Source organism: Acipenser ruthenus, chromosome 4 (assembly GCF_902713425.1).
Source record: "Acipenser ruthenus chromosome 4, fAciRut3.2 maternal haplotype, whole genome shotgun sequence".
In the NCBI taxonomy this organism is placed as follows: Eukaryota; Metazoa; Chordata; class Actinopteri; order Acipenseriformes; family Acipenseridae; genus Acipenser; species Acipenser ruthenus.
Genome location: NC_081192.1, coordinates 70,325,198 through 70,340,408, shown reverse-complemented (window position 1 = coordinate 70,340,408; position 15,211 = coordinate 70,325,198). Strand labels below are relative to the sequence as shown.

General features: G+C 40.3%; 1 protein-coding gene across 1 annotated transcript; it reads right to left on the bottom strand.

Moving 5' to 3' along the window:
* Nucleotides 1-6,983: 6,983 nt before the first annotated feature.
* Nucleotides 6,984-14,990, bottom strand: LOC117399224 (cholecystokinin-like). Its single transcript, XM_033998273.3, has 3 exons — nt 14,878-14,990; nt 13,017-13,277; nt 6,984-7,438 (listed from the first exon to the last, which is right to left on the bottom strand). Exons 2-3 carry the CDS (start codon nt 13,273-13,275, stop codon nt 7,302-7,304), a joined length of 396 nt encoding a protein of 131 aa, XP_033854164.1. The 5' UTR covers nt 13,276-13,277; nt 14,878-14,990; the 3' UTR covers nt 6,984-7,301.
* Between the last annotated feature and the right edge of the window lie 221 nt (nt 14,991-15,211).

Below are 15,211 nucleotides of genomic sequence, written 5' to 3'. Positions count from 1 at the left end.
AACCACCCCACCCAATCGAACATTTCTTTGTCTTTTATGTAGTATGTGGTTAGTGGTTGGTTGATAATCAATAATTAAATTTCCACCTGGACACATTCCACACTTTCCCCATTATGCAATTAAAACATTCCACACTTTGTAATAAAACAATTATACAATTTAACAATTAAACGGTGTGGCTGTTCAAAGGTGGCCATCTCAGCTCCAGGCTGTTCCTCCACATATCTCCAAATGTGCAGGGCCTCTGCCCTGTCACAATGGACTACTACAGTGGCTTTCAAATAATTCACTAAAGGTTTGATTACAGTAGAGTGGCACAGGCTTGAGGAGGGCATCACAACAGGTTGTACCATCTCTGTGATCCTCTTTGCCCTCACAATGAACATACAGATTAAGTCTGCAAAGAGGGAGTGCACGGGGACAGCAGTCAAAATCAGGTGTTCGTCAGCCACCAATAAGAGCCTTCCTGGATGACCTCCCAGTGTCCACCCAGGCAGTGCTAAGAGGAAGATGGATGGACTCTGCTGACTGGAGAAGCTTGTTGGATGGGCGCGTATGCGATATAAATCATCACAGTCTCGTAGTCTAGTAAGAAAGGAAAGGTCACAGATAAGTTCTGCTTCACCATAGCAGATGAATACATTATTTCTATTACAGAGAAACCTTTGAAGAGCTTGGAGAAGATGTTCAATAGCACCCTCAGAGACACAGACAGTATTAGAGCCACCAATCGGCTTACTAGAGATGCGGCTTGACTCTGTTGACAAATCTGGGCTACCAGGGAAGTTTAAGGCCTTGATATACTCAGGTTTAATTTAATTGCAGGTTTAATTAGGCTGGGTTAAGAAGTTTAATTTTATTTTCCTGAAGCAAATCCACACATTTTTATATTAAACATTTATCTGAACATTCCATTTGAACCCCATTGTTGTTTTTATTAGTTACAGAAATATCCTTAATTTCCATGAATTTAAATCTGCTTTGTGGTAGTTCATTAACTTGCATAAAAAACATCTCCAGCAACACTATTTCCATTGTCCACAAGATGGCGGTGTTACTCTATATTTGATCTATTTCCTGACAGGAACGTATAGAGGAGGCATCCTGTCTATGAATACCAATTTAGCATTTGAAAAGAATCACATCTGCTTGCCTTCTCAGATTTGTATTGCCTTAAGTGCCCATTAAAGTCCTTTGAATCCTAAGACCTTAGCAGGGGTCCTGGCCAAATGTCCCTTGAAAGGGATTTTTAATACAGACATTAAATCTGCAGAAACTGAATGCTTTCCTGTGAAATTGCAGTTTTTAATTCTGAGAGAGAAGACACACATTTGTAATATATAAATTGTTCTTTCCTCCACAGCATTCATCCCACGAATACTATGGCCACTACACATTTACGAGGCATCTTTTTCCACAGTTGACGGTTTTGAGCTACCTACACAGATGGCTTGGCCTGCCAAGAAGCCTCAGCAGCATCACCCTTTATAGTAGGACCAACAAGCTGCAACTGCCATTTAGTGCCCTGACAGAGTGGTTCAAGGTCACTAGGGTAGGGAGTTACTGCAGTTTAGGGACTCAAGCAGGGATTAAAGTGAAGACAGGCAGAAAATGGAATGCACAGGAAGCAGTATGCCAGGCTGAGTCTCACCTACAGCACAGCATCCTAGTGGAAAGAGTGGTACAAAAGCGTCGGATTTGGTAGCATCTCAACCCCCAGATACGACACAGCCACAGACAAGGAGAGACGTAAATTGGTACAGGATGAGGTGTGATCTGGCATGGAGAAGGACTAGATGGGATGGGGCACAGGAGCGGAAACACATCTGGACCTCTGGTAGAGAGAACCTCAGTGAATCAAGTTCCTCATCCGATGTGCTCCCAAGCCCTTCAAACCTTCTTACCTGGGGCAGGGCAGAATCATCAGAATCATCTGCAGAATCATCTCAAGGTGTGGAAGTCTGGAGTGCATCCTTAGGTGCTGCTCAAAGCCTGCTGGACTACGACACCTTTCATTGCCAGGGGCTCCACCAGGCACCAAAGCACCTACAACAGATGGAGCTTTAGCAACAGCAAGCGACTGGCACATGAGAGTAACCCTGGAGAGGCTGTGCTTAGACAAGATGTTGTGCTTGTGTCTGCATGAACAAAGCAAGTCACAATACTGGAGCTTACAGTCCCCAGACTGTATTGAGGAAGCAAATGAAAGGAAGAGATTCAAGTATGAGGACCTGGTACAGAAGTGATGAATGGCTGAGAAACAAGGTGTGAGCTGATTGCAATGATTGCAATCTCTTTGGAAATCCTTTGGCACACTTGGCATCACAGGGGGCCACTCGTAAGGAAACTATCAACAACATCAGTGAGGCAGCAGAGAGAGCTTGTAGATGGCAGTGGATTAAGATGAAAGACCAGTGGGCAACAAGGTAGCACACCACTTGGACAGCTATTGGGGCCTGATCAGCCTCAGATGGGTCTCCTGGGCGAGGGTGCCTGATATTGAAAGACCCGAAACACTTATTGTCCTCATGATGTGCCCAAGAGCATCTTACAGATGTATCCAACAAGTAATCCTTTGTTTTCTTTTATTTAACATGGTAAATTAAACTGTGTAGCTACATGAAATGACAGCATGTAAAAAGGAAAACCGTCTTTTTTAAGAGCTGAATTTACTGTTTTAGGCCCATAATAAAATGAGCATTGATCAGTTTCCATCAGTACCGTTCAGTTGGTAGCAGCACGTGTAAACGACACATGTCAGATGTCCATTGGTTAATAGAGGGTATAGGATCGGAAATTACCAGTTCTGCTGTAATAAACCTTTAGACCAACTGTATTAAACTTTTACACTTTGTAACCATGCAAGCAATTCTCTGCTGTCTATCCCTCTGCTAACGCTGTTCTGTACTAGGTAGGTCAGTTCACACTGTCTACGCTACACCAGGCAGCAACAACCACCAGTGTCAGCAGCAACAACACCAGTGTCAGCAGCAGTAACACCAGTGTCAGCAGCAACAATACCAGTGTCAGCAGCAGTAACACCAGTGTCAGCAGCAACAACACCAGTGTCAGCAGCAGTAACACCAGTGTCAGCAGTATTAACACCAGTGTCAGCAGCAGTAACACCAGTGTCAGCAGCAGTAACACCAGTGTCAGCAGCAACAACACCAGTGTCAGCAGCAGTAACACCAGTGTCAGCAGCAACAACACCAGTGTCAGCAGCAGTAACACCAGTGTCAGCAGCAGTAACACCAGTGTCAGCAGCAACAACACCAGTGTCAGCAGCAACAACGCCAGTGTCAGCAGCAACAACACCAGTGTCAGCAGCAGTAACACCAGTGTCAGCAGCAGTAACACCAGTGTCAGCAGCAACAACACCAGTGTCAGCAGCAGTAACACCAGTGTCAGCAGCAACAACACCAGTGTCAGCAGCAGTAACACCAGTGTCAGCAGCAACAACACCAGTGTCAGCAGCAGTAACACCAGTGTCAGCAGCAACAACCACCAGTGTCAGCAGCAGTAACACCAGTGTCAGCAGCAACAACACCAGTGTCAGCAGCAACAACACCAGTGTCAGCAGCAGTAACACCAGTGTCAGCAGCAGTAACACCAGTGTCAGCAGCAGTAACACCAGTGTCAGCAGCAGTAACACCAGTGTCAGCAGCAACAACACCAGTGTCAGCAGCAACAACGCCAGTGTCAGCAGCAACAACACCAGTGTCAGCAGCAGTAACACCAGTGTCAGCAGCAACAACACCAGTGTCAGCAGCAGTAACACCAGTGTCAGCAGCAACAACACCAGTGTCAGCAGCAGTAACACCAGTGTCAGCAGCAACAACCACCAGTGTCAGCAGCAACAACACCAGTGTCAGCAGCAGTAACACCAGTGTCAGCAGCAGTAACACCAGTGTCAGCAGCAACAACACCAGTGTCAGCAGCAACAACACCAGTGTCAGCAGCAGTAACACCAGTGTCAGCAGCAGTAACACCAGTGTCAGCAGCAACAACACCAGTGTCAGCAGCAACAACACCAGTGTCAGCAGCAACAACACCAGTGTCAGCAGCAACAACACCAGTGTCAGCAGCAGTAACACCAGTGTCAGCAGCAACAACACCAGTGTCAGCAGCAGTAACACCAGTGTCAGCAGCAGTAACACCAGTGTCAGCAGCAGTAACACCAGTGTCAGCAGCAGTAACACCAGTGTCAGCAGCAACAACACCAGTGTCAGCAGCAGTAACACCAGTGTCAGCAGCAGTAACGCCAGTGTCAGCAGCAACAACACCAGTGTCAGCAGCAGTAACACCAGTGTCAGCAGCAACAACACCAGTGTCAGCAGCAGTAACACCAGTGTCAGCAGCAACAACACCAGTGTCAGCAGCAGTAACACCAGTGTCAGCAGCAACAACACCAGTGTCAGCAGCAGTAACACCAGTGTCAGCAGCAACAATACCAGTGTCAGCAGCAACAACACCAGTGTCAGCAGCAACAACACCAGTGTCAGCAGCAACAACACCAGTGTCAGCAGCAACAACGCCAGTGTCAGCAGCAACAACACCAGTGTCAGCAGCAGTAACACCAGTGTCAGCAGCAGTAACACCAGTGTCAGCAGCAGTAACACCAGTGTCAGCAGCAACAACACCAGTGTCAGCAGCAGTAACACCAGGGTCAGCAGCAACAACACCAGTGTCAGCAGCAACAACACCAGTGTCAGCAGCAGTAACACCAGTGTCAGCAGCAGTAACACCAGTGTCAGCAGCAGTAACACCAGTGTCAGCAGCAGTAACACCAGTGTCAGCAGCAACAACACCAGTGTCAGCAGCAACAACACCAGTGTCAGCAGCAACAACACCAGTGTCAGCAGCAACAACACCAGTGTCAGCAGCAGTAACACCAGTGTCAGCAGCAGTAACACCAGTGTCAGCAGCAGTAACACCAGTGTCAGCAGCAACAACACCAGTGTCAGCAGCAACAACACCAGTGTCAGCAGCAACAACACCAGTGTCAGCAGCAGTAACACCAGTGTCAGCAGCAGTAACACCAGGGTCAGCAGCAACAACACCAGTGTCAGCAGCAACAACACCAGTGTCAGCAGCAGTAACACCAGTGTCAGCAGCAGTAACACCAGTGTCAGCAGCAGTAACACCAGTGTCAGCAGCAGTAACACCAGTGTCAGCAGCAACAACACCAGTGTCAGCAGCAACAACACCAGTGTCAGCAGCAACAACACCAGTGTCAGCAGCAGTAACACCAGTGTCAGCAGCAGTAACACCAGTGTCAGCAGCAACAACACCAGTGTCAGCAGCAACAACACCAGTGTCAGCAGCAACAACACCAGTGTCAGCAGCAACAACACCAGTGTCAGCAGCAGTAACACCAGTGTCAGCAGCAGTAACACCAGTGTCAGCAGCAGTAACACCAGTGTCAGCAGCAGTAACACCAGTGTCAGCAGCAACAACACCAGTGTCAGCAGCAACAACACCAGTGTCAGCAGCAACAACACCAGTGTCAGCAGCAGTAACACCAGTGTCAGCAGCAGTAACACCAGTGTCAGCAGCAGTAACACCAGTGTCAGCAGCAACAACACCAGTGTCAGCAGCAACAACACCAGTGTCAGCAGCAACAACACCAGTGTCAGCAGCAGTAACACCAGTGTCAGCAGCAGTAACACCAGTGTCAGCAGCAACAACACCAGTGTCAGCAGCAGTAACACCAGTGTCAGCAGCAGTAACACCAGTGTCAGCAGCAGTAACACCAGTGTCAGCAGCAACAACACCAGTGTCAGCAGCAGTAACACCAGTGTCAGCAGCAACAACACCAGTGTCAGCAGCAGTAACACCAGCGTCAGCAGCAGTGTGAAATTTCTTCTGAGTGTGGTGAGAGAAAAACATTTTATTTCTATGATTTACTGTCTTTTATACTAATGCTTTCTTGCATAAATCTCGCTATTGTATTTAGCTTGGGCATGTCTTTATATTATGTGTGCCCTCTTCGTGTCTTAACATTAAAAAAAATCTTTAAAATGTAGGGGCCCCTCAGGGAGTTTTGCCAGGGTCTGTCACTGTCTGGATATATACATACATTTATTTTATTGTTTTAACTGGCGAGCGAGCGACTGTAAGGCATTGCAAAATAATGTGGCAGGGGCGGTACTATGATGTGCTATAAACAGACATGCTATGGTTTGACTGTGGCACTAAACTGTAAGATTGCACTGTGTCTAGAAATTCAGGATAAATGCCATCCCAGAGGCATTAAGCCCAGGACCGGGACTTAATCTTTACATTTTGGGACTGTCCCGCCCAATTAGGGACGGGTGGTCACCCTAGGACCCATTTTAGGACCCTAGGACCCATTTTTTTTTACTATTAGGCGTCATCGAAAGCATTGCTTAACTTCTTGATATACTGTAGGTTTCGGCACATTCAAACTGTTACCGCAATTGTAAACTACTCTAACTCAATGTAAGCTTTGTGCTTTTGGTATTCACAAGCTTCAGTGTGTGACATCCACTGGTGAAACACTGTATTTCAGTAGTAATCTGTAACAAACCAGTTTCTAGTCAGCTAATGCCCTCCAACGTGCAGAAGATGTAAGATATAGGCAGGTTAACAAAACTGCATATTGCATTGAGTTCAGTTTTACTGTGCTATATTGGCTACCACTGTACTGTTCTTGGTACATTCTCACTTCCTTTCCTTTAGGTCACATGGTTTGATTGCAGCTGGACCACTGAACAGAAATCGACAAATAGAACTGGAACTGATTAGGTAACATCTGCATATCCCGGTATATATAAAAACAAGCAATTAAAATAGAACCAATAATGGCATGGTTCATAAAAGAAAGATTATTTTAAAATCTGGTTACCACTCTAAATTAATACAACTGTAAAACTATGAATGAACCTACAAATTAATCATCTAAATACACAGTATTTGTAGTGTATACAGAATATAAAACACAGGTTATAAGATGCCTTTATTCTGCAACACCTGACAACTTCCTGGTGACAAGACAAGAGATTGTTTTAAAGTTAAATTGTTTTAATAATGGAGTATTAACATTATGAAAAAAAGACATTTTTTTCTGCAAAACTTGGCATATAATGTATATATTTCATCATATAGTTCTACAAACAAATGTACATCAAATAGATCATATAGTTTGTGATATTTCCAGGACAATGAATTAAAATGTATTTGTATTTCTCTATACAGAATTTGAGCGCATTTTCACTTTTTTTTGTTTTGTTTATTTGCTGTTGTTGCTGTTGTTTTGTTGTTGCTGTTTGGCATCTTCCTTATGAGTAGGAATCATATTCTTCAGCGCTGCGGCGTCCGAAGTCCATCCAGCCCATGTAATCTCTGTCGTTTATTCTGTGGTTTAGATCCAGGGTCTGTGATTTGCTGCTCAGAGCTAGGTTTCTACCAGAAGAGCCTGTGGAAATAATAAAAGCAGATAGTTTCTTAACAATGGGAGGAACTTTTTAGAGATACACTGCCTGCTCAGGCAACGAGGACCAGTTTATTTGACTAGACTATCTCCTACAGTATGTTACATCCCTAAGGGTTGAAGCACATTACAGTGGGATGGGATAAGCAGTTGGTGCCCAGTCCTTTGCTGGAGAGGGATGATATTTTGACCAAAAACTTTTACTTATAGAACCTACATTTCTAGCTTTTAGATGCAATTATCAGGCAGTGAGGACTACAGTTTCTAGACGTTGCAAATTTGGGTTCTTACAGTCCAGCTTTGTTCCAGTCTAATTACTGAATAGAACAAATTCAATCTCTGTTAAAGCCAAGAAATACTTTGTTATTTAATACTACCTATCACATATATAGGGACAGAACCCTTCATACTTACTTTGAGCCTTAGAGTAGCAATAACCAAAGCTAAAATCTATATCCTAACCTCTTATTAATAAAATGACCAACTTTATTACTGGTCCACTTATAGCGAAGGTTTGTGATATGTTTGAATTTTTAAATATAGCACTAAAAATGTAAGGGTTTAAAATGCTGCTAGGAAGAGCACTTGACTTGCAATGTCTTGGTTTATCACTGTCTTAAGTATATTCAACTGTGAAACTGCTTACAGGCAACATTCCACCTACTGTACATTAGAGTGGGCTCCTCCAATCTGAGTAAACACTGGATTCTTGTAAGCACTATATATTACAACAATGTTTGTACATTTAAATTATTCACTTGTCATATGAAGTTCCAGTGTTTTTAAATAATCTGCTATTTTAAAACAAGTGCTTTGCATTGCTATTTATTTATAGGGCACACATGAGATCTTGGGATGTAGCATTATTATGGATGAAGTGGTTTCCATAGTAAATATTAAAAGGTCTTTGTTTTCATCCTCTTTCCATTATTATTATCTAGGCACTGCAGCTGAAACCACTAGAGTTTAAGGACTGGACTCGTATGTTTATGTAAGTAGCACATGGTGTATTTTTCTGTAAAGGAATGAACTATTAGGTGAACTGTAGTACTATTTAATATTCAGGTTTGCAGCTAAGTACAGTGTTGATTAAAATGTGTTAGGCCACGGTTATATATATATATATATATATATATATATATATATATATATATATATATATATATATATATATATATATTAAATACCACAGTAAATAGCGGTTGAATAAACTGCTGCCACATTCTTATTGTTTACTTGAAGTACCATAAAGCATCTGGCTGCAAGTTTAACTATTGTATATTCGGACAATTTAGAAAATAACAAGAGCTTTGTTTCAGTTTAAAAGTACCAGAGACACATGACTAGGTTATTTTCTAAGTGAATAATATAAATTATCTTTTCAAAACATTCTACACATTTCCACATCTAGACAGTAGTACATTTTTGTGCATTATATTAAATCCATTAGTTTTCAATAAAAAAGCATGTCATTTATTCATAGCCTCATTACAGTTACAGTTAGCTTACAGTTTTTTTTCCCCAATTCAAAACTTATTCCACAGCCATACAAAGTGTATGGAAACACTTTCAGTTTCATGTCAAGGCTACTGGACACATTTTTTTTTCTTCCCCCCATGTCTTTTATACATGTATATTTTATTTGAAAACATGAGAATTGAAAGATAATCATTTAGTTCCAGTGAATTTACAATATTAAATATATTAAACAGAGCAGAGCACTGACACTAGTTTTGTAGTCACCAGTCACTTGACGCTGTTAACAGTAATGAAACTTGGCAGATTCTAGGACTACCATGGGCCTTAGAGGGTGCTGTTGTTGAAGTCTGTTAGGTATGCTGGATTCACTGCTGGCATTCTTCAATTTGATTAAGACATGTGTATTTATTTTATGACAGATGGGCAGTAAAGCCACAGCTAAAGCCACTGGAAATATCTGTGGAAATTAACAGCATTCTGGCTTGTGTTAAGTAAAGTTTCAAATGTATTTGATAGACCCATATTGGATCTTTGCAGCTGGTAATGTATAATTAATTTTAACCACTTAACTAAACTCAGCTTAACCATGAGAGATGCAGCCCCACCACTATGCATCTCTGTAGGTGTGGAGCCTTGTTTGTTACACAGTTCTCCTGCGCATTGGTGGCAGCAAAAAAGACCTTAACTCCTTGATTCAATTATGTCCAGTAGCTTCACTTCCATTTAGATCTTTTGGATGCAAGTGGTAGAAAATACATTTCTTGGCCAGTCCATTATCTGCATCCTTATCAGTTCTTTAAATACTTGGCATCACAATAATAGAGCTTCAGCTTATTTTCTCAAACTGTGGGGATTTTAACAAAAATCTGCAGTTGAGACCTACAGTACAGTATAGTTGCTCTGCAATCCATCATCTTAAGCACACTTCTTTTGCTAGAAACTTACATACATTGTAAACACCTATTGGTCACAGTTATGTGACAAACCATATCAATTACTTTTCCTGTAAATTGCTTCCATAATTATTTGCAGTACAGTTTATATTTTGCCTTATTACCGTACAGTGAGAGCTGCATGTGCCGACCCCTGCGTCACAGATTAAAGAACGCTGCCTGTCGCGATGGTGACGCATGACCGCAATTGTGACACATGGCAGGAATTGTGAATTCAGCTGCACTTTATTGTTGGTGCCACAAGGTGGCATAAGAAATCCGCAAAGAAAATAGCAGGGGTTGCTGTGGACTTTCATTAAATGTGGAAGACAAAGCTTTCATTGACAATGCTACCACTTTGTGCAAAAATCCTTTATTAGTCTTTACTTATATCTATACAGGACAATTTGAGAAATATGTTTTATATTTAAATGCTCAAATATTATTTTAAAATAAACTGGGTTACCAAAAAAAGAAAAGAAGGAATCTTTTCACACATTGTCCTGTTTAATTTCACGTGTGTTGTGTAGTATGTTTGATGCTGTGTGAATTGAGCATCCTGATTGGCCAAGTTATTGCTCAACATTCCTTCTAGTTTATATTTTTTTACTTTTACAAGAAGCAGTAATAAGACCACAGTTGTGTCACCCATGAGCCAAAGTCTAAGTGTGAAAACTGGAGCACTTTGCGGTACTAGTCACTTACCAGCTGTCTTTTTAACCAGGCTTAAACGGTTATGACTGTGTCCTTACAAATGAAAGTACTGTACTTCTAAATTAACTTAATGTGTAAGACATGACAGATATCTGCAAGACGTTGGCATAAATGATTCACTCTGAACCACTTGAAACTGATTTGAATGCATCGCTATTCTGAACCTCTGTGTAACTAACCTGCATATACAATAATAACATGTATCTAGCATGAGAACTGTATATTTATATATGCTGGGCTGTGCTGCTGAAACACCATGCAGCTGTGTACGTGAACTGCAGGGGCTGCACCCGTGTTGGTCAGCGTGCAGGAGGGCCTTCACCTGGTTGCAGAGACTGGTTACCACACTGGGCTATGGATGTAACTTGCACCAGCATTGACCACTTTCAAAGCGTGGGAAAGGGGCCCTAGAGATTAAACAGTGCACTTGACAGGAGTCAAGGGGAGTGGGACTGAACACGGACACTGATTGGCTGATGGTAATTCACATTGTTGCAATATTAAGGGATTGTGGGTTATAAAATAGGCAGCCTGATGTTTCAATCTGCATGTGTTCATGTCCTTCCTTCTTATCTAAAACACTAGTATTATATATATCTATATATATATATATATATATATATATATATATATATATATATATATATATATATATATATACACTGCTGTGCAAAAGTCTTAGACATGTTGCATTTTTCTACTCTGATGCATTATGAGCATCAACAATTTACTCAAAGCCTCCACTAGTATTTTCTACTATTATAACAACCTTGACTTGCATAAAGAAGGAAAAACATTGAGTGAAATAGCTCGCATCACTTGATTTTCAAGGTGTGGTATCCAAAGCATAATCAACAGGTACAGAGAAACATCATCTGTAATTGACAAACCCAGGACTGGAAGACCCAAAAAGCTGTCTAACAAGGATGAGTAATACTTGTCCATCCAATCAACAGTACGAAGGTCACTCTTTAAATCAGGACTTAAAGGATGTGTTGCAGTAAGAATACCGCTATTAAGAAAGGGGAACAAGACTAAAAGGCTAAAATATGCACAAGAACACAGAAATTGGACTATGGAACAATTGTCAAAGGTACTTTGGACTGTTGATGGATGAACAATGACACCTGTGCCTTCTGCCAGTTCTGTTGTCAATTCAACACTTGTCTTCTTTCTATTCCTTAAGGATATTGTCTACAAGTATTGCTCATCATTGTTAGACAGCTTTTATCTATCTCTAACCTGTACTGATTTCTGCACTCCTGATCCAATACAAACAAGAGTGATACTAATACTCTGAGCTATTTCAGACACTGCAAGTATATAACCATAACTAAAACCATAGTGCAGTACTACTGCAATTTCTAGTGTCTCACTAGAGGAACCAAAGTGAAATGTCAGCTTTATTTAATCAAATTGTATTAATACAGCGATGTTTTTTTGTTTGTTTGCTTTTTTTTAACAAGGAGCTAATAAATAACCCAATTAACTTCTATAAAGGCTGGATCTTATTTGGAAAGAGCTTCTTCAAAGGCCAGCTGTAACAAAAAGATCCCCACCCTTCATAGCTTGCTTTACTTTTCCCAGTTAGAACGAGAAACTGGTTCCCAAAACTCTTGTCTAAAAATATTGTAAGGGCTGCACCCCAAGCACATTTTACACAATATCCTGTTCCAAAAGGACAAAGTACACATACATTCATTATAATCATATAGGTTGAATTAATATTTTAAAGTTAAGCAGTTTCTGAACCAATAAAAAAGCTAGATTGTACAGCTCGATACAATATGAGCTCACATATGAATCACACCTTTTATAATATTGTAAAAACAAAAACCACAAGCTAACAAAGCTGAGGTCTCCAGAAATCTGTTTCTAGGATTGCTTATCTGAGGTTCTGTCACAATCCTTGAGCCTATCGGTGTAGAATCACATATGTCAAATTTCGTGTTGCATTTGAGTTGGTGCATGAGGAAATCTTCAGGTCTTAAACTTTCTAAATCTGCTTTTGACCCAGTCTGGTAAAACCTTTGATATAAGCTTGCTTCTCTGACTTACTAGATAATACTATTTACTATATTACTGTGGGAAAAAAAGACCATATGCAGAGATCCAACACTACAAATGAACTATGACATCATTGGTCAGCCCCATTAAAACATTTATTTACATGTACAGTACCGTTACCTTTGGAATACATCCATTATGTGTGCCTTAAACATCTGTAATTGATCAATAAGAGATGCTGTGATTAATATGAACACAGAAGGTAGATTCTTTGCATATTGATAATATTCTATTAATGCTGTTTGGTTTTGGATAGACAAGTATGTCAATATTTGTTTGGCTGTTAAGAGGTTCAACACTTGCTATATCTGGACTGCTTATCACAATAATATTTTCTAATAATCGAAATAAGGACAGGAGATCCCGCTCACCTTTCCTGGCTTGCTTGCGATATCTGGCCATCACTGCTGCGAGGTTCGCTCTTTGCTCCATGTTCCCCTCTGCCATTTGGAAAGGCTTTACCTGGCCATTAGATGTGGCTGCACGCACCTGCCTCTGGTGCACTGAGAGGCTCTGATGCAGCTCAGCTGCCACAGGACTACCTTCATGATCAGACCCTGCCGAGAGACGACCCAGGCAGCTCGTCGAGAGAATAGCAAGCAGCACGCAGACACAGATTCCGCTGTTCATAGCTGCAAGACAAAAAGAGGCATGGGAAACAGGAAACAGCCGCGAGTATCTCACCATTTCTCCTTACTTTTGGAAATTGTGTATTTCAGATACCTACTGTACACTGTTCTCAATTCACAGTAACTTACTCACGTTGTTAGTAATCTGTGCAGAACTTGTTCGGAGGTTTTACTGTGTACTTGAGGCTTTACAGATTTTACTGGATTCTGGATAAACAGCTACTGTATATTAAAATGGGTTGGAGATTGAGGGGATAAACTGTGTTAACATGTTAATATTAACTAATGATTCTAGACAGAAGCAGTCTGGAAGAAAAGTCTTCCCATATCAGCACCACCTTTGTAATTACATCCAAAACATTTGCTAGCGTTTCTATTTTTTTTTTAAAGCAAGCTAGTTGGAGCCAATCTACATTTCGCAGCTCTATACAGTATGTTTCAACTAATGCTTTGTTCACACTGGTATTGCTATTAAGAGTTAAAGACTGGTGTAACTGACGTCATCAATTTATAATATATAGGAGATACTATTCACAAAACTCAGACATTTATAATTATACATTCTGTGTTGCTTTGTACTTTATCAGTTATTTACTATTCCGTTTTTAAAAGAGAAATGTGTTCTAATTTGTATTTGAATTTACATTGCACATATAGTAATTCTCAGGTGTAATTCAGATTAAATTTATAAATATGCTACAAAGACTGCTAATTAAACCTATTATGCTAATAAGTGTAGAATCACATACGTTTAATTTTTCCCATTCAAGCCAGTTAATTAGAGGTGTACACTGCATATATGTAAAAAAAAGATTTTACAATTTCAATTTCAATAGAGGCACGTTATACATTTACAGAGAGCACATACATTCACGTAAGTGAAAGCAGCATGCATGCACCATTTGGTGTACAGTATTGACATAATTAATGATATACCTACAGAATTAATTTTCAATAATATTTACTAACTTGTAGACACAGTAATATGATTTTATTTGTGGTAAATAGAAATCAAAATCAAATATTGAACATTAAATTAATGCAGATTTATTGGGTTTTGTTCCATGAAAGCATTGAAAGTACATGAATTAATTAAAATAAAAAAAACGATTGGAATCCCAAGTTGAACTAAAGTCTACTGCCTACTGTGGATTCTATCTTGTGTAGTGATTTGTTTTAAAAGAGCAGATCAAATAAAGTGTTTATTCAGATTATGAATTATGAATATTTTACTGTTAAGGTTACAGTTTTCAGTCTCACAGTTTATTATTCAGAGTTACAAACTACATTTTTAACAGAAAAAAAAGCAAAATAGATTATTTCATTTTAATGTTTCAGTATTATCCAGTATATTTTGTTCTTGCATGAAAGCTAAAAACACTCTTTAAAACTATTTTTAGGGTAAAAGTATCACCTTCTCATTTTGAAACAAAACGTTCCAATGAAAAAAAGATTTATGGTCCAGTAAGCTGCAATACAAACATACCAGCCAGTTTCACTCATGTTATCATCTATCCTACATTTATCTGAATAAAATTAAAATTACACAAATATCTATTACAGAAACACAATTAAATGACTGCATTACTTCTTAAATGCTTACCTTCTAGTCAGTTCCCAAAGTCCGAATAGCTGAAGAAGCAGTGCATGAACTGTGAAAGATAACTTCTTTGGACTTGAAATGCTGCCCCTTAAATATCCAGCAGTGCTAACAGCTCTGTCATCTATTTGCACAGCACTGACGTAGATCTGGTCTTGCCACATGTTCAACTGCATACTACCAGTACACAACAAATTAGCATCACTCTAGGGGAATCAGGGTACAAAAACCTTCCACATATAATGATCAACCCTTAACACTTACAGGGATAAACCATATACATATCTTATTATTATTTCTTTTTTAGCAGATGCCCTTATCCAGGGCATCTTACAAT

Excerpts from the sequence above, each read along its gene's own strand:
- LOC117399224 (XM_033998273.3), bottom strand. The coding sequence starts at position 13,275 with ATGAACAGCGGAATCTGTGTCTGCGTGCTGCTTGCTATTCTCTCGACG. Across the intron at positions 7,439-13,016 it reads TCGCAAGCAAGCCAGGAAAG|GCTCTTCTGGTAGAAACCTA; the intron begins GTGAGCGGGATC and ends TTATTTCCACAG.